The 20,041-nt window shown below is 30.4% G+C and overlaps 2 protein-coding genes across 8 annotated transcripts in view; one reads left to right on the top strand and one right to left on the bottom strand.

Annotated features, from left to right (window-relative positions):
• Positions 1-1,808: 1,808 nt before the first annotated feature.
• On the bottom strand, positions 1,809-8,739 carry LOC130897460 (derlin-2). The gene is made up of 5 exons (XM_057806334.1): positions 8,530-8,739; positions 5,913-6,146; positions 5,009-5,131; positions 4,305-4,468; positions 1,809-2,119 (listed from the first exon to the last, which is right to left on the bottom strand). Exons 1-5 carry the CDS (start codon positions 8,620-8,622, stop codon positions 1,972-1,974), a joined length of 762 nt encoding a protein of 253 aa, XP_057662317.1. The 5' UTR covers positions 8,623-8,739; the 3' UTR covers positions 1,809-1,971.
• Positions 8,740-8,873: 134 nt separating this feature from the next.
• Positions 8,874-20,041, top strand: part of LOC130897457 (serine/threonine-protein kinase ULK2) — a 90,401-nt gene continuing 79,233 nt past the window's right edge. Inside the window, exons 1-4 of one of the 7 annotated variants that reach the window (XM_057806326.1) lie at positions 8,927-9,221; positions 9,302-9,405; positions 9,465-9,557; positions 11,530-11,613. In XM_057806326.1, the coding sequence (XP_057662309.1) occupies positions 9,316-9,405; positions 9,465-9,557; positions 11,530-11,613 (267 nt within the window). In that variant the 5' untranslated portion in view covers positions 8,927-9,221; positions 9,302-9,315. Of the gene's footprint in view, positions 9,406-9,464; positions 9,558-11,529; positions 11,614-20,041 lie in introns of all 7 variants that reach the window. The other 6 variants (XM_057806324.1, XM_057806329.1, XM_057806325.1 and 3 more) reach the window with 6 other exon arrangements.

Raw genomic sequence — 20,041 nt, forward strand, 5'->3', positions numbered from 1 at the left:
TAATCATCGTAGGGAGAAAAAAGTGCAAAGTGATTTTTCCTACAATCACGTAAAAAATTCTTCAAAAAAACTTATTTTTTAAATAAAAAAGTTAATTAAACAATATCACACATGTGTTTAAAAGTATTTCAACATACGTGTTGAAAAGTGAAAAAATCCTACAAAATATTTTTTATTTTGTAATAATAAAGATGACAAAAACAAAAAGAATGATTATGAAATATTTCATAATTAAAGAACAGAAAATGAACCAATAGAACAATATATTTTTTGTAACTATATCAGATACCTAACAAGAACTGAATAATTATTAATGATTTTGTTTTACTTTTTTTCCTCAGACGTTATAAAAGTACACAAACTGCATTGCTTTTGGGTTGTGCAGTGTCAGTATATTGTTCAGCATTTTGTTCAAAACTGTTCATGTTTCTATTTGCAATTTCTTTCTTTAATGTGCTTGTGTTGCTAATGACATTCATTATTTTATTAGCTGTCATTATTCTATTATTTGCAGAGATATCTATGTACTGCTCAGCCAAGATAGAGGATTTCCATCCTCCGTAGGGTTTTAATTCAGCTGCATCTACCAAATTTGTTGCAGAAGAACGCCTAAAGGTGTGGCCCGTATATTGTTCTGTTGAAGAATGTTTTCCTTCACTATGGAGAATAGATTTTCATTCAACTACTTTATACATTACCCAGTAATAGTAATAACACTTAATTTTAACTTATCTTGCAGACACTAGTATGTATTTGAACAAAAATTACAACAAACTTTCAATTTTTATTTTAACACTAATATAACCTCAAAAAATCATATCGTCTACTTCTTCAGTCTTCTTCAATTTGTCCTTTTGCCTAACATAAGAAAAAGAAGCATTTCAATACATGTACGTTTTGTTATTTTTTAGTACATGTGTGAAATAAACTCTTTTCTTAGCTAAAAATAAGTGTGTAATCTACCATTTTCATAAGTGGTCGTAGGAAAACTATATTTATATCATTGAGAGTATCTACGAGTATAACATAACTAAAAACCCAACTTAACCTTAGAAAATACTATTATAAAGTAAAAAGTAAGTAATAAGTAAAGACACTAAAACTTTTTTTGTCAAGACATGTCGAGGGAAACACGATAATAAACTTTTACACAATTCCCCACAGTCCAGAATATTTTCAGGTATTTCTACCTGCAGCCAAAATTTTTTATACCCTTTTTTAAGTAAACTTTCAGCTCCTTATTGGTGCTAAGCTCGAGAATTGGCAGGTAGATATTTACTTTTCCGACACTGGAAATCACTAATATCAATCAACTTTACTTTTCTTTACGAAAATCTGGAAACAAATTCCATTCATTGTCCAGTAACAAATGAGTAACGTTTATCATTTACATTCGTATTTATATGAGTGAAGAATAATCAAATAAGTTCATACAAGATTACAAGCATACACACCACAAGTCGTAATTAAATTGCACGTTTGAACAAGTGTTGCGGACGGGACTACGACCGGCGCGGCAACGGGTCTCGAAACGTTATACTGAATATGGAATATGCAAATTTTCACAAGTAACAGTCGCTGAGCTTCTTGAAATATTTTCTGCCTATATTGGTAGAAGTCAAGTCCGTATTTTAGTTCTTCACTATCGAAACCGAATAAATTTTCATGAACACCCGCTTACGATTGTGAATCCCCATTTTTTGTCACATCCAACGTAGAACCCCGTCGTGTCTTCCCTAGGACCACCTGGACCACTTTGGGAATCACGGCACTAGAGTGATGACAATATTCCATTAGGTCAAAATTGATTTAATACCAGAACGATAGATTTATTTGTTTCTTTTAAGTGCCTTTTTGTTATAAAAACACATTTTGAAATTATAAATTATATACAATAAACTAAACCAAAACTAGTGATAGTTAATTTTAACACAGTGATATTGTCTCTAGTTACCACATACTGGCCATTTTTTATCGAACATTCTGTTCTTCGTTATCTCCAGCTCCCCTATCTTGGTTTTGATTTTGATTCTGCCCTCCCCATTGAAAACCACCTGGATTTTCTTCTGGCAATCTTTGGTAATCTGAATCATCTGGAAGAGCATCAAACAATGTTCTCCTACAGACAAAGAAATATAAATAAGTAAATGTATATGTAACCAATAACAAATTAGATTTTTCTTGTTAATTCTTTTTAATTTTTGGGTATCTAGTTTGATACGAGGTGTGTTAAAAAATAAGTAAATGAATTTTTATGGCAATGAATGAAAAGAGCTACGAGTCACACTGACACAGAACACAATTTTACGTTTGAATAAGATCCTACTGCCTATCTTAACAATTTTAGACACTGTAATTTCAATCGCGCTCTCGGTCATTTGGATTCTACCGACTCAAAAATATATTAATATTGCGGTGAATTTCGTTTAATTTCAGTCAATTTTTTCTTATTTTCTAGTTATACTAAGTATTTATTATATTTAGTTATTGTTAGTGCAGTCAATTTAATTTGATGGACTTTCGTAAAAAAATTTTTTGTAGGAAGTGGATTAATTTATTTCAGCAACAGTAACTAAGTTAGAATTTCTGGAATCTCATACTGAACACACTGTTTACACCACCACTCACAATTACACTGTCTGACCCGCGTTTCGATAACCGAGGTAAACTTCAGACCTTCAGCCTCTGAAGATAATAACTTGGTTATCGAAACGCACGTCAGACAATGAATTGTGAGTGTTGGTGTAAACACTGTGTTCAGTATAACCTACAGTAAGGTATTTATAAAGTAGTTTTCAATAAAATAAGTTTGATTTATAGTCGAGTGGCACTACTTTGCACAGAAAATTGAATTTTAACAAATATTTCAATTGTTTCTTTATCGAATAGTTTAAAAATTGAATACACAAATAAATTTGAATAAAAAAGATAATGAGAATATTTTTTTTAATTTTCATATTCACTTTCAACTGTAAAAATGTATGTTCATTAATTCCTGAAATCTTTTTGTTTCAGGCAAAATTTAGAAGCATGAGGGACTCAAGAAAATAATCCTTAGTGAAGCTCGACAAATCATACACAGTCTATATCAATTTGTGAAAATATAAAAATAACTAAAAATGCCTCTGAGCAATTTTAAGCAAAGACTAGCCAAAAACTGTAAAGTTTCTGTCGCCTATGTTTCAAATCGACCCTAAAAACCGTTAACAAACCTTCAATTTCTAAAGAATCGGTTAATGAAGAGTAAATTATCTAGTGTAGCTTTTTCTCTCACTTAAAACCGTTCTTCTTTCTATAATAATATTTGCTAATTGCCCACCCTTGTATATATTGAGTTTAAAACATTTGAAGAATTATTTATTCATACACAGCGATATATAACAGAAGGCCTACCAAGAAAAGAATATTCAATTCAGTATAAAATGAAACTGGAATCTGGCAAAATAGATTTGTTTTAGAGATTGATTAATGTTATATAAATAGGTGTATGTAATCGGTTCTGTGCATACAGTTGATATGTCATTAGTCACATAACCAATTATTATTATTATTACAAGGACTTGAAGTTTGTAAACTCCTCCTGCTTATAATAGATTATAGTTAGTATAAGAAAATTTAATATTTATTTCATTATAACATGACAGTTAAAAGAAAAGAAGAAATAGATAAAGAAAACTAAAGATGACAGGAAACTTCTAATGAAGAAATACGATATAAAAGCATTAGATATTCAAGAAAGTTGACAAAATACGAAAAAGAAGGACGGCCAATTACATATACTAATGAATTTTACATTCACAGTTCACATACGGTACCGCAAGCAAAGGGATGATGGCAAAAATAAATGCTTAAAAGCACCTGTGTCTAAAGGTCAAAGGTTTATTATCTTATTATATAATTGAAGCAGGATTCATACCTATAAGGCGTTTACAATTTTTAAATCGGGACTGAAAACCTGAGATTATCACGACGACATGAACAATATAAATTTTGTCAAGTGGTTGAAAGAAAAATTCATATCCCAAAAAAATGCGTATGAGTATTAGATAATACTTCTATCACGTGTAGCAACAGCCAAAGAAATCACAGAGCAATAAATGAACAGAGCAATCGCAATTCAAGTGATGAGCAGAAATTCTGTGGAATGCTAACGCTGGTCCAGGATGAGAAGCTCAAAGAATTTTAGTTTAAAAAAGGAGGGTTTTAGTTGGTCGTACAAGTGCAGTACAGCCCCACACACCTGTTGGTCCCATATGGTCACTAATGATAATCATCTTCGGCTAAAAAGAATCTAATGTACTCACATGAAACTTGGTGTCTTTAAAATTTTAACACCACCTCTTTGTTGTGGAAAAACATCTTCTAAGAAATAATAAATGTGTCCCACTGCGATACCCATTAAATCTACATAAACGGCATTACCCAAAAGTACAGAAAATGCTAGAAGGATCCAGGGTAAGTATGGAGCCTGAAAAAATAAAAAAGGAATATATTGAACTAGTATTTTGGGTAAGTTGGAATTTCTGAAACCTTTGATTATATTCATACTGAATACGCTGTTTACACCACCACTACCTTAACACTCACAAGTACACAGTTTACTTTCAGTCTCTGAAGACCATAACTCAGTTATCGAAACACGTCATATAGTATAATTGTGAGTGGTGGTGTAAACAGTGTATTTAGTATGAATATTTTAGAATTAAAGAATTAATTGCGAATAATGAAATTTGAAAAATTATAAAATTCAGTGCTGATTTATTTTGGATTATCTCCATATGATTACAATTATGCTAGGATAAGATAAATCAAGGGAAAACAGAAAAATGGAAGATAAAAAGCAGAAGTAGAGCCTTCTCAAATGTATATGGTACATTTGTGAAAAATAAATAATAGAAAAAAATACTTGTTATAATAATAATTAGGAAAATGACAAGCTACAGAGTTAAAAGATTCATTTGAGAGATTACAGATATTCAACTTTACTTATTAATGAATTACCACTTACCTGGAAATTTAAAAGGCCAAAAAAGTTCAATCCTACATAGGGGTTTCGTCTGGACCAAACATACACTAACATGATTGTAAATGCTTGTCCTAAGAATATTAAATTAACAAAAAAAGCAAATCCCTAACTTCAGTTAAGGAAAAGGCTTTTGTTACTATAGAATCAGTTTAACTCTAGAATACTACATTATAATAAATTTTACGAAGAGAGATTTTCTTCGGCTAATTTGTCATCACTCGTTTGAGTTGCAATTTCTAAAACTGTTTGTGATAATCATACTGAACACAATCTTCACACTACACCAACACTCACAATTACACTGTGTGACACGTGTTTGGATAACTGAGTTATCTTCTTCAGAGAATAAAGGTAAACTGAAAATAATGGACAGTTGTTATTATAGATCTAATGATAAAAACAATATATTTGAGAGAAGCAATGCAAGTTTAAGCTTGTTGTAAATTACTCATCAAATTTGTTTGTATTGTAGTTTCTATATACTTTTCTACAGTAACATACACTTTGCTATAAATTTTATCAACTGCTTTCAGATGCTTAACGGCTAGAAGTTGAAATAAGTGAAAAATAATTGAAAAATAAGTAGGAGGTGCCCCCACAAACCAAAGGGTGAATTGGGGAAATTTAGTCAAATTTTAATTCTTTGAATTCGGGAAGTAATTTTACATAGGAAACGTAAAGAATGGTGTCAGGTCCATGCAAACCAAAATAATTAATTATTAATTATCTCTACTCTCAAAGACGAAAGAATATATATATATATATATATATATAAAAGTCATCAAATTTACAACACAATAGTATTAACGTAATATGAAAGTAGTATTCTAGGATTAAATTTCAATCATAAACTTTCAGATTTAAATTATACTGTGAAAAAGGATACAATCATACACACTGCTCCAAACAAAAACATTAATACAAAGTCAGCTGTCCTGTTCCTAAATGACCCTTCCTCTAGCATCCTGCAATACCTGTATGTAAAAATCATGTTGAAAAAAAAGTTGAATCCAAATGTGCCAAAGAAAAGAAATGTAGTTACAAGTCTCCATATTTGACCCTGTTTTACAATCAAAATTGGATTAAAGTATAACTGGAATGGGGATGCTAGCTCCAGTTGCTAAAAAATAAAACATGCATATATGATTATTGAGTATGTAAGATGCCATTATGTCACTAAATTTAGCAAACCACCCAAAAAACAGTAAGCTTAAAATTAAGTGCCACATTATGAAATTTTCAGCTGTGCAAGTTTCTAAGAAATTGACTATTACAAGTTTAATGTTCAAAATCAATAGATAAAGGAAGTAGAATGCTTCCACAAATAAATTCTAATTGAATGCCCCGTTATTGGATGAAAGAAAAAAATTTTTATCAAAAAAATTATTACTATTCTTATATGAAATTTGCAACTTTCACACTTGTATTTTGAGAGTAAAAATGATTAAGTTCTCCACTAATGCTTATTGAATGCTGCAGAATATATGAATTTTTCTGAGACATCATGAAAAAAATGACTTTTTTCGAGTTTTCTCAGCAGAACTATATAATTATATACTTTTGTGGCCTCGTTAGGACCTAAATATTTAAGTGCTCTACTAATTCTAATTAGGACCTAGCAAGACCACAGCTGCCTGTAATTTTCCAATAATTATTGTGTTCTGAGAAAACTCGGAAAAAATAATTATTCCATAAATCTGCGACATTTGTTTAACATTAGTCTAGCACATAATTATACAGGTCCCAATGAGTCACACACAAAAACTTCATTTTTTCCGTGGCATTTAATCAACATTGATTGAGCACTTAATTATTCATCTTTTTGTGAAGCTTTTTACTCTACGAAAACAGGCGCGAAAGTCGTTAATTCCATGCAAGAAAAATTTTTTTTCTACCATTGAACAATAGTGCATTTAATAATGGAAGCATTCTACTTTCATTATCTATTGATTTTGCATATTTAACTTGTGTTGCTTTTATTCATTCTTAAGTTAACACAACAACCAATTTATCAGAAACTTGCACATAGAAAAATTTTGTAATATGGTACTTAGTTAGCAATTAATTTTATGCTTATTATTTTCCCTCTCTGCTTGCTAACTTTAGTGAAATCATGCCACTCCTCTTGTTTAATTTTTCTTCAAATATTTTGAATATTCCTTAGTTCACATATTGTTGTACAATAGTCACTTCTGATTAATTTATTCTAAGGGTCGAGTTCTTGCTATACCTAACAACAAAGCAAATTTTGTACTTTATACTGCTTTTCAGTATCATGGAAATGAAAATGTTGAAATAATACGGAAATAAGTTGATAACACTAAAAACATTGAATTAATACAAAAATAAATGTTTAATATTGATCAAACACACCACCCAAATGATCAGCAAACAATACATTTATCTGGGCGCTAATTTGCAACCATACTTCCACGGCTGAAGAGAGTCAATTGATATTAAGTAAATTGGATGCCACCAGCTTTTTAAGAAACAAAGTTAAAAGTGAATGAAAGGAAAGGTGAAAAAGCTGGAAACACCTTATGAATTAAATTAATAAAAACTAAACAAACTATTTCCGGAAAAGATTCTCGAAATGAATATTTATTGCTGAAAACAATTAAAAAGGTTACACAAATAATAAATTTATTAAAAAATAATAAAATTCGTATTAACTGCATATTCGAGAAAGCAAAATGAGCAAAATAAATTAAAGTCAACTCAGATTTATATATGATAAAGATAAGAACTGGGACTTATCTATGGAAAGCTGGGTTGGTTGCAGCCTGCACTGAATTCCAAGTTATTGGAATTGAATTTGGTGAGTAGGTTGTGGTGCACCAGTTGGGTTCTTTATAATGGTCAAACTCAAACCTGGCAACTGTAGAACAGGGATGATAAAGAATAATATCAGCACAAATTTCACAGACCTTACTTGATTTTATACTTTAGTTGTATTATTATTTATATTATTTTAGCAACAAAATTGGAGTTATATTGATTTCTTCAAATGGAATGGGAGGTTGATAACAAATTAATTTCTTCAAAAAGCTCAAACATTAGAATAAATAAATCAGAAGTGACTACTGTGCCACATTAAGTCAACTTTCAGAATATTAAAATATTTGAAGAAAACCGTAACAAGCCAAACAGCATGTTAGAAGTAAAAATCAAAGAATTACTTATTCATTAAAATATAAAATCAAAAACTTATTTTTCGTTTATTTACATTTTGTTATATTTAAACACAATATGAAATGTTCTTGTTTTTTGGAGTGTCTTGATAAACAACTTACTTTTTACAAAAATGGATTTTGTCGTTTCCTTTTAACTTTGGCCTTTAACAAATTATCAAGAACATATATTATTGTTAATCAATCCATATGTAAAATTCCAAATATCAAAAATACATAAAAATTGTCTCTATGTTAAATAAATATTTTCGTAACTTTCTTCAAGAATTGTCAAATTAGAGAAATAAAGATATAATAATCAACTAAACTTACCACAGCTAAAGTTGTGATAACGCAAGCGGTTGTATATGCCCTCGTTACCGGGGGCATATTCATATATTCATTCCTTAAAGTTTGGTACGCCATTCTAATAATTATTTTGTATCAGGACATTATAGAGGAACTAATTGTAAAGAATTATTCTAGAGTATTTTTTTGGCCACATCAGAATATTTACTTATCTTACATTTGACAATTCTGACAATTGTTTATTTGTTCACTTCATCAGTAATTGTTGATATTTTATCAACATAGTTTAATCCTCCATTTATAGGATATCTCGTTTTACATCACGCTATGTCTTAATTTACCTCACTTCTATTTCATGCTCGAGATTCGTCTTTTTTTTATTCTTTAGTATACAAAATAAAGACAAAAAGTACAGTAAAAATATATGAATTAAAGTGGTGATAAATTTGACAATATATTTGATACAACTGTCATAGGTATTACTGAGTAAAATTTTCCAGATTTTTATTGCTCACCAAATTATTGTGACATTTTCTCTATCCATTTCTATTTGTCTATGTTTACTGCATTAGTCGATTTCTCAACAATGGAGACAATTGATGTAAAACAGAAATACGTCTATTTTTAACAAATTAGTCGTAATTAAAATAATTTAGACTTTGCAAATAACTTTTACAATTAATACAGTTATAAAGAATTCATCTAAAATGTAGAATGTAAGTAAAATGGTGTAATAGTAAAGCAGTGGTGCGTGTTTTAGATACATTTTTTATTTATTTATACAAAACATCTCCAGAAATTAGTGCAAGTATGGAGGTTGTTGGAGATTATGAATATAACAGCAAAGATATAATAGGACATGGTGCATTTGCTGTTGTTTTTAAAGGGAGGCTTCGAGAGGTCAGTGGTTTGTTAAGGAAAATCATAATAAAAATAAACCATTATTTGCTTTATTCTAGAACCCGAGTTCTACCGTTGCTATCAAGAGCATAGTGAAGAAAAACTTGGCAAAGTCACAAAATTTACTAGGAAAGGAAATTAAAATTTTAAAGGTATGTAACAATAATTTATTGACATCATTTGATAAGAGTACATAGGGTAAACTGCATAGTGATTGGCACTTTGAGAACATATACGATTTGTTCTACAGAAATAATATACTTAGTTAAAAACAAAATATTATTTCAAGTCTCCAATGTTGCACTTTGTTAGATTAGAAATACAGTACCACAAGAAAAATTACTCTAAAATGTTGCTAAAGATAAATATGCAGTATTAAAAATAATCTTACTAAATTAACAGTCATTGGCACTACTTAAGAAGTCTTTAACACTCAGTACCTTAGTTATTGGCACACCAAAATAAAATGTAAATTTCTAACAGTGAATAGAATGTAATAAATAGAATATCTTCTTCTCATACATAAGAAAATACCACATGTAAGAAAATAAATCCTAGGAAATATTCTAAAAATATTTACCCATAATCTACAGTACTATTAAAAAACACAACAACATTTTTAGTGTTTTTAATACAGGAAAAAATATATAGCTTTTTATGATGGACGACATATTATACTTACTAATACAGTGGGGATGAAATGTACGGGAATGTACATAACATTTCAATCGAAAAGTTAGAAGATATAAATGTACATATAAGCATAAATCTTCTCATTTTCAGCTTCACATGAACTGTCATTACTTTTTAACAAAATCTACTTTATTTAAGGGCGTTTGAATATTGGAAATAATATTTACAACTGGCTTTTTTTTATTTCTATTGCTTTCAATATCAATCATGTCCTGTAAACATTACTGCTTTTTGGCTTTCATATTCTTTGAATACCTTCATTCAACTCTATTTCTTTTATTTTATTTCTCATTTTACCAGCCCTTGGATGTAATTACAAGAGACAGTTCCTTGGATTTTACTTTTCTGTTCTGTTTACCCCTGTTCTTTCAGGGGTATCAAACCATTGTACATAGTTTATAATTATCAATTTTGTTCTACTTGCAGCCGTAGTTTCCATAATATTTTCTTCTTTGTTCATCTTTTGTGTCTTCTCTTGATTTTGATCATTAACATTTGTACCCAAACTAATTTTATTTGCATATACTTCATTAAAATTACTAATTTGCTCAAAGAGAACAAGCCTCTCTGGTCTCACAATTTCTTTAAAATCCTTGAGTGTAACAACATTAGTTGATGTAAATGCCTTCTTAGCTTCACCTGAGTCTTCTTTTGTTGATACAGTATAATCTTTGCCCTTTGAGTAGTATAGAGCTTTAATATCTCAAGGAACAATTGCACATGCAAGGAATCCATTGATTATCACTGATTTTTCCAAATTTGATAGAGCTCTTACTAAAATGATTAAAGTGGTGGTACGATTTTTTTCTTTGCCAAGTAAGTACCCTTTTCTTCCATAAATTTTTTAATTGCTGGAATGTAGAAACATCGGCAGGTTGAAGTATTCTCGTCGAATTGGGATACAATGCAATCAATAATTGTAGCCCAAATTTCTTTATACATTTCATCAAAATTATCTTGATGCCTGGTAATTGCTCAAACATAATATTTCTGTAGTTTATTGATAACTTGATGAGTCAACTTCTTCGTATTCGTTTCGTACTCCTTCCTCCTAATCCTTTGGTTTTGTTTTTTTAGATTACGTCATCGCATTCCCATTCTTTTTTTATGTGCAAGTAGCATTCTAATTTTTCTATACATATATCATTGTATGGATTTAAATCCAATAAGCCTTTGTATGTGGCACTATCTAACGCCGAAACGCCGATAGGCAGATGGAGCAGTTTATACATGTGAGATGTCACTCTTTAAAATGCTGCTCTTCAAAAAGTGTCACACTAATATAGCGCCTTTATGAAGGGTTCTAATCACTATCAGGGTGCCAACAACAACAACCCTATACCCCTATTGTTATTATAGAAAATTTGGTTTTACTAAAATATATTGTATAATGTTGAAAGAATATTTGATTATTTTTTTATTTCTTTGTAGGAATTGACTAAACTTCATCATGAAAATGTTGTTGCATTGCTAGACTGCAAGGAATCTGCTAATTATGTCTTCTTGGTTATGGAAGTAAGTAAATATTCATTTATTTTCATATATTAATGAATTTGTACTGTTATTAAGATCATTAGTGAAGCTAGATTTATTGTTCTATTGAATTATCTTGAAATCATTTCTTATAAGTAATAAAATCAGGAAATATCTTTTGGCATAGCCAGTCATTTATATATTTATCACTTTAATACAATTTAATATGTTTTAAGTCACAACGTAAATAAAATGTAAGATAAATCATTAAATTCAACAAGATAAACAGGAATATACAAAACCCAAAAGAACAGACTCAAAAATTGGCCTTATGGTACCTGAGATTGAGGAATATATGAAAGTTTAAGACATCAAAATACATACATATACTGAGATCTATCTGCTAGGTATGAAGAAAAGAGACTTTGACCGGTATACTAGGCCAAGAACCAGCAGTAAAAAACGTTAAAATTTTTATGAAAATTTGGATATAAGCTCTATTTACCCCCTTATCAAAATCTACCTTATGCCGAAAGGTGCTTTTTATTTTTTTATTTCGTGAAAAATTGAAAAATTTCCGATTTTAGCATGTATTTGAGTAAAATACAGTTTAAATGAAATATCCGTAGATCTGTTAATATTCTCAAACAAGTTTATGATTAATCGGACTCATAGAACTCCTCCAAAACTATCCTCTGAGGGTAGTAATATTGAATGCTTTTTCTAAAGATACTCATAATCTTGATTTTCATTAAAATTTTAATTCCAGCTTTACTTACCCTTTTCTATGAAATCTTCCCTATGCCGCACTGGGCTTTTCATATTTTGGAGAGGGTGTAAACTACTCTTTATTGCAAAAAAAAATTTGCTTTTTAAATATCCAACCCACCTTCAATGATCAAAAATTTCAAAATTGCATTTGTTTACAGAAATAATAAAAAATTGGAATAATTTTCAAAATCAATAAATTTCTTTTTTAGAAAATAATATAAAAAACAATTTTTTCTTCCTCTTCTCGTTCGTCTAGCTGTTGCTCGATTGTATGCTCCACGTTTCTCTTTTTCCAATGATCCAAAATTCGTGCCCTGAAATTTTGAAAAAAAAATCAGGTTTTTCGCCAATAACTCGCTCAATTTTCAAGCTAGAAAATTTTTTAAAGAAGCATTTTGTAGGGGATTTCAAGTACTTCAACGTCATACCAATTAAAACTTCTCAACTCCCAGTTTCAAAAAGGGTTCAGCTCAAAGGGATTGCATAAGCCACATTTGGTATGAGAATGCAAACTTTGAACTAATTTATCTTCCTCAATTTTGATGATACATAGGTTTAAAAAAGCTCAAAATTTTTAGGCAAGAAAAACCCTATAATTAACATTTCCTCATAACATAGTTTTTGGTTTATTTAAGAAAAAATTCATTTTTTTTTTCAATATTACGGAAATGCAGTGTTCAATTTAATCAATTATTCTTTCAAAAATAAGCATTCAAAACCGGTCAATTCACATGGATCATATCAATAATACATAAATAAAGTTAATTGCAAGTGGATTACGGTTAATTTCAATTAGGGTGGCAATGGCGAGAGTATAATTATTTTTCAAAAAAGAAAAAAGAAGAAACCTTATTTTGTTATAAATCAGTCAACTCTTATGCAAAAGACTTTTGACAGTACTCATTTTAAAGGTTTTTTTATGTGATTCGAAAAAGAGTTATTTGAGGTTAAAGGTTTTCAATTTCGCGCTTTCCCAAAAATAGTCATCCTTCAACGAGCAATAACTCAGTTATTATTGAATTTACAGAGGTCCATAAACAACGAATCTCTTTGCTATTTTATTAGCTACATTCATGTTTTGAATTATTTTGCTGCTAAAATCGAAACTTCTTAAGCTAATCGTGAAAAACGGTAAAAAATATGCGTTTTTTCAATGAAAAATTAGCAATTTCAATCATTAATTACTCTAAAAGACCTTTAGAAAACAAATTGTGGAGTAAAAGTTGCTGACAATTAGACAATCTATCGACCTACGAAACAAATTTTTATCCGAAGGCAAAAATCAGCTGGTACCTGTCCTATACCTGACGAGGAATTAAGAATTTTCAAAAAACAAATTCATTTATCTTTGATATTATTTTAATCATCAATAGATGTTTTTGAATTTCGAATAGAAGCATATTGAAATATAAAATCAATTTTTTGTTGAGTCTAGTTTGAAAAAGCTTTGAAATTATTAGTATCAATGCAATAGGTCTCTATAAAGAATTGTAAAATGTTAATATATTAATGTTAGATGAGGTATATTTTAAGTTGGAATATAATTTTTGTTCAGCTCCTGAAGAAATCTCTGATAGCTGTTATAATTTAAAAATTTTTGCATTGAATAAATTATGTCTTAAATTAATGTATGTTAATTTTTTTAAAAGGTTTTCCGACCAGATACATTTCTGGCACTTTTTTGCCGTTCTCAGTTGGGGTTTCTAGAAGGGCAGAAAAAAAATTTTCACGCGTGCACCATGTCGTTTTTTTTTTGACTGATTTTCCCGAACTTTGGATCGCTTCTGGCGAGGGTTTTCCGACCGATCCCGTTTCTGGCATTAATGCATCGCTCTTAGTTAAGGTCCCCAAATTCATGTGAAAAAAATTTTACGCGGGTACCCTGTCGGTTTTTTCGTAGGGATTTTCCGAATCTTTGAGTCGCGTATGGCGAGGGTTTCCCAACCTTTTTCATTTCTGGCATTAGTGTACCGCTCTTAGTTGAGGTTCTCACATTAGCATGCATCACTTTTCACACGTGTACCTCATCAGTTTTTCCGGCACATTTTTCGTCGTGGAAAACTGGCTGTAATTATCTTTTGCGGCCTGAACGATCAGCCAGAAATGCCATACGGGGATGTACTAAGTATTTTCTTACAGTTCACGAACTCAAACGCCGTGTACCAAATCAATGCTGTTTTTGTAGCTAGCTCTTGGACTATAATGGTCGAATGTATAATTTAGAGAATATACTCAAATATAAGTTCTGTTTTCGCAACTTCAAAGGCTTATAAGTCAGAAACGATGGGCCACAGCATTATTTTCGCGTCATCTACTCACTACCGAGTTTTTTGCATCAAGTCCTGGAACATCCTGTATAAATAATTCATAAGTAGTTTTTAAATAGATCTAGCAGGGGAGAGAATATGATGTAATGTTTTGAAATGTCTTGTTTTGTTTTATAATAAAAAATGATTTGTTTACCTAGATGGAATAGTTTTAACTTTTTATTAGATAGTAAATGTATCATAAAATGGATACAATAAAATAATACTCAAAATCTATCAGTGTGTGCATCTCTTTATACATATTATACCTTTAATATCAATTTTTCAAATATTTGACACATAGATAGCAATAAAAATTAATTAAAAATGTACTTACACAAACATTGTCATCATATATAAATATTAGTATACAATTCACTGAACTGCTTAGATACATAAAATATATTCAAAATTATTACCTAAGCATACTAATTGTGCTCTCATTTGATATCTAGACAAATATCTAGTTTATTTATAATCTGCTTTAAATCTATAATTTCGTACGCAGACAAACTTGAAATTTGCGTTATTCCAAGTACAATTTTAAGTATTTAACCATTTAATAGTTCTGTCAAGACATACAGTCATTATTAAAAAGTAAGAAAGCTGCAAAAAAAAACCAATCATGTGATGCATCCATATTAGTTGGGCTCTCCTACTTTTAAATTTTCAATTAGTGGTAACCACACCATAAATTTCATTCCATACCTTAGCATAATAAGGAACATTTAATGAAAGGTAAACAACCAGAATGATTTATGGTTTATGATAACTTAATCTTAAGTATACACCAAATTTGCTAAAACACTACCTCATTATCTCAAGGTGTTGTCTATATAAAGAGTGTGTAGTTTTTGACTTTATTTTTGGCTAAAAGTAATGATGCATTACATCATCCTATAAGCTGAACATACAATCTGATCACTAAAAGATTTTCTTAATGTCATACTTGAAAAAATTGAAGATATAAAAATATCTTTCATGTAAAAACAACCTATTTCAGTATTCGTATTGTTTTCAAATCCCCTTTTCAGCTAGCAATTGAAAAATTTACAATACGGCAAGTAACAAACGCTATTAGGACAAAGCTAAATCCACTTATTAATAATTACGTTACCCTTACATCCACCCCACTTTGGACAGAAAAAGGTAATTGGGCTAAGACTAATAGCGAGAAAGCAGCACTGTTTGGCAAGCATTTGGAAACAGTCTTTCAGCTGTTTCCAATGGATCCCAATGAAAACTAAGATGCTGAAATTAATGGATGTTTACAATCTCCTTTTCAGCTAGAACTTCCAATTAAAAAATTTACCATAGGTCAAGTAACAAATCCCTCTTGTTTTTATTATTGGTTTATAGTTTTGATATTTTATCTTTTTGTAGAATTGTCTTAAGTTATTAGTATTTCCATCATTGTTTGTTTCTTCTATCATCCTATTAAGCCATTCTTTCTTTTTTCTTTTATAAATTGCATTTGCTCTATTCCTTTTCCTTTCGTATTAGTCCCTACTTTGTTCATCTTTTTTTATCAGCAATTTTGTTTCCTTTTCCCTGTTTAGTGTCTCTTCTGCCGTTTCTGCAATATTGGTTTTTATTTTCCTCCATGTTTCGTTAACCTCTTTTTTTTTTGTCTATTTAGTAATTTTCTGTGTGAACCTCGAATATTCTTCTTGATTGTCTCTTCTCTTTTTAGTTTTCCTGCGTCCCATCTTTTTGTGCTTTTCTTTGTTTCATAATATCTGCTTAGTTCTAGATTTTTTATTTTTGCCATACTAGATAATGGTCTGCTTGTAAGTTCTTGTAGCCGTTGTTTTTCTGCTAATTCCCTTTGCCGCTAGGATGGGATCTATTTGGGTTTCTGCGTTTCTCCCTGGGTGCCTCCAAGTTGCTTTATGTTTTGTAGGGTGCTCGAACTTGGTGCCTGTGCTCGTTATCGTTAGTTTCATTATGAATTGTTCCTTTTTTATTTCCTATCACATTTCGTAGGTAATTTTCTTTTCCTAGTTGTGCGTTTGCGTCTCCAAGTAATATTATCTCGTCTCTCTTTGGTTTCTTTGGTATTTTCACCCCTACTTGACTTAGCTCATCATAGAAGTTATCTTTTTCCTTCTCTTCTGCCACCTCTGTTGGTGCATATATATATATATATATATTGATAACTGTAACATATTTATTCTTTAATTTCAGTCTCAGAGTTGCTATTCTTCCATTTACTGGTTTGAATTTCTCATTTCTTTCCTTGCATAGAATCCTACTCCATTATTTTCCCTTTTTGGTTCTCCGCTAAATAGGAATATGTATTTTTCTTTTTTTATTTCTCCCGCTTTTTCCCATCTCGTTTCTTGTATTGCCGTGATATCTATGTTATATTTTTCTATTTCCTTTGCTACTTCTTCCATCTTTCTGGTTTTTAAAAGTCTTTATGTTCCATGTTGCTATTAATAGTTGTTGTCTTTCTTGGTTCTCCTTCTTTGATTTAGTCTTGGTTGTTTGTTCACTGCTATTTTTCTGTTTTGACTTTTGTAGTATCCCAGTATTGATTTTATTTTTTTTGCCATTTTTTCTTTTCTTTTTACTATGATCGTTAGCATTAACATTCCCATTATTATATTTGCAATTATTGCTATTATTTTCCTCTAACAAATTATTATAACTAACATTTCTACCAAAATTACTACTAGAGCTACGGTTCTTATTACTAAACTTATTACTACTGTCGTTTTTCTCCTGTCCTTGCCTTTTCGTTTCTTTCGTTTTCTTGTATTAGTTTTTCGAATCGTTTGGCTTCACTATTTTTTTCTCTGCGTTGCTCCATTTCCATTTTTCCCTCTACTGTTATTTTATTATAACCCACTTTTACTGTTTTTTCCTTTTTCTGTCTCTTCGTTCTCTCCCGCAGTTTTTTTCTTTTTTCCAGTTCTCCTCGTGTGAGATCTTCATTAATGTACATTTGTTCTGTTCTGATTTCTCTTAATTTGTGCTTATTCTGGAGGATACTGTCTTTTTCCTTTTCCGTGTTTAATTCTATTAAGCAAATTCTCTTTACAATTTTTTTTCTTGTTTCACTTCAATATTCAGGTTCAGGTGGGTTTTTGTTATTCTTTCAGCTGCTTCCTTCAGACTCATTTGATCTTCTGTATTCAGTTTTATTCCAGTTAGCAACAAGACATTTCTCGTTCTTTCTTTTTCAAGTCGATCAATTGATTTTCTTAATTCTGTCAGTTCTGCTGTGATCTTTCGATTTTCTTCTTTAATGTTCTCATTTTCCTCTTTTAGTGTTTTATTTCCCATAGTTAATTTAATTAGTTCTTTCTTAATGTCTTCTTGTTTACTATTTGATCTAGCTTGTCTTCATCTTCTTTGTCCCATCTTGTTAGCGATATTACTGCTTTTTTAGTTGAATAGTCATCATCTGAATCCATTTTTTTTACCCTTTCTGTTTTTTCAAATTTATATTCTATTATTAGAACTCTATTTTTCGTGTTTCTTTTAATATTGTTCGTCCGTCTCTGTATCGTAAACTATTTTTCGCCTTCTTTTGCTTCTCCTTATCTTTGGTAGATATGTTTTTTACGGTTATTAATGGTTTTTATCTTTAAAATTTCACTTGACTGATACTTGTTTGTTCCTGTTGATTTTGTACAATTATAATAAATATGTTATTTGTACTCACTATTTGGACAGTTGTTTGGAGTTTTCAACAGATTTTCCTAGCTTCAGTTATGTTTGTTGGGTTGATAATCGTATTAGATTTCTGTTTTGTTTTTTTCCTTGAAAAATTAGACTATTACGGTAGGTATGACTAGAAGAAAAATGGGGGGCACATAATTTTTCCCATGTTTTGAGACCTCCTGAACACGATTATGATGGTTTTTCGAATGTCTGTAGTTTATATATAAATCTATATATCTGTTTAAGCTACAATTCTTATTTTCGTCTCTCGAGCAATTGCTATGGGTCCGATTTGGTTCAAAATGAGCATACATGGCTTTTTTGGCGGCGGATTGATGTTATTAGAGTTTGGTTGAAAACAAATGAATATTTCGAGGGGACGCAGTGCAAAAAAAGTGATTTTTGACCTTTGTTCACCTCTGCAGGTCAAACGAAAAGCGACTGAAAAATGAAATTTCACATGTAGGTTCAATTAGTTGCGAGATGATTTCCTGTCTAATGTCGAAACTTTCCATCTCCACCCCTCTCCATTTTATGGTCATTTTTGTTATATTTTCTTATTTTTTGGCCAGAAAAAGTTTAACTAGAGGGTTCGAACTTTGCATGCAAGTAGGGGTGATGTTGAAGAATTGTCTTTCTCATGTTCAAAATTTTCTTCTTCAGTTCTTCTAGCACAAAACGCCCGAAATCATTTTGATTGTTGTAATTGTTGAACTGTACCGCCTCCTAATGAATAATACGAGTATGATCGTTGCTAGGGTTATTTTTTTATTTCCCATTTTCGAAATTTCGAGGGTTCGAGACCACCGGGTCTATTGAAATTAAGAATTTTCATTCGAGAGAGAGAGTTAACTTGTGAAATGAAAAGTTATTGAGGAATAACAAATTTTCCATATAAAGAAATAAGATTGAGAATTGATATCATTTCCAAGAATTTCATTTTATCGAAAGATTTGTTTGTGTATTAGTTAAATTCTTCATTTGACGAAAAATTCAACTTTCGTGATGGAGCTCTGCTGCTCACGGCTTTTTTTAAACTTTTATAAGCTCTCACGTGTCTATTTCCGTTTGCCAGCTTGAAAAATAGATATGAAAAAAAAAATGTTAATGTTAATATAATTATTACGGTACTCGATTAAATACTCTTGACTCGGCTCCTTCGTCGCCTCGTCCATAAGCATCAATCTCGTACCGTACTAAATCATTTCCCGGACTTACAACGTAAGTAACTATTGTGGCATTAGGTTATAAATACTATCGATATATGACAAATAATAATTTCGAAATGCCTATTTTCTCACGAATTATTTCCAATATTTTGTATAATTTTCTATTATTTTGGTTTCTTTCGTTCATTCCTCATTATTGTTGATTCCCATATTCTTTTTGTTTGTCTAGTGTCTTCCACTCATACTAGATGTATTCGAATACTGGTTGAAGGCCTAATTCTTTCTTCTTATTCTATTTTTTCTTGACTTCACTTCCATTGCTTACATCTTATTTCAATTTAATATCCAAGATTCACAGCTTAATTCTAAAATTAAGTGTATATATATTGTTTTAAAAACTTTTCAACCCTTTTATTTTTATTTACAGTCAACACGAATTTTTTTACCTTCTACTGCTCAGGGCACCACATCATTGGAAAATTATTCCTCCACTATTTCTATGTTTATGTATGCTACTTCAATTATTTTGTTGTAGACACGTCTATCTTTCAG

This window comes from Diorhabda carinulata, chromosome 8, assembly GCF_026250575.1.
Source record: "Diorhabda carinulata isolate Delta chromosome 8, icDioCari1.1, whole genome shotgun sequence".
NCBI lineage: Eukaryota > Metazoa > Arthropoda > Insecta > Coleoptera > Chrysomelidae > Diorhabda > Diorhabda carinulata.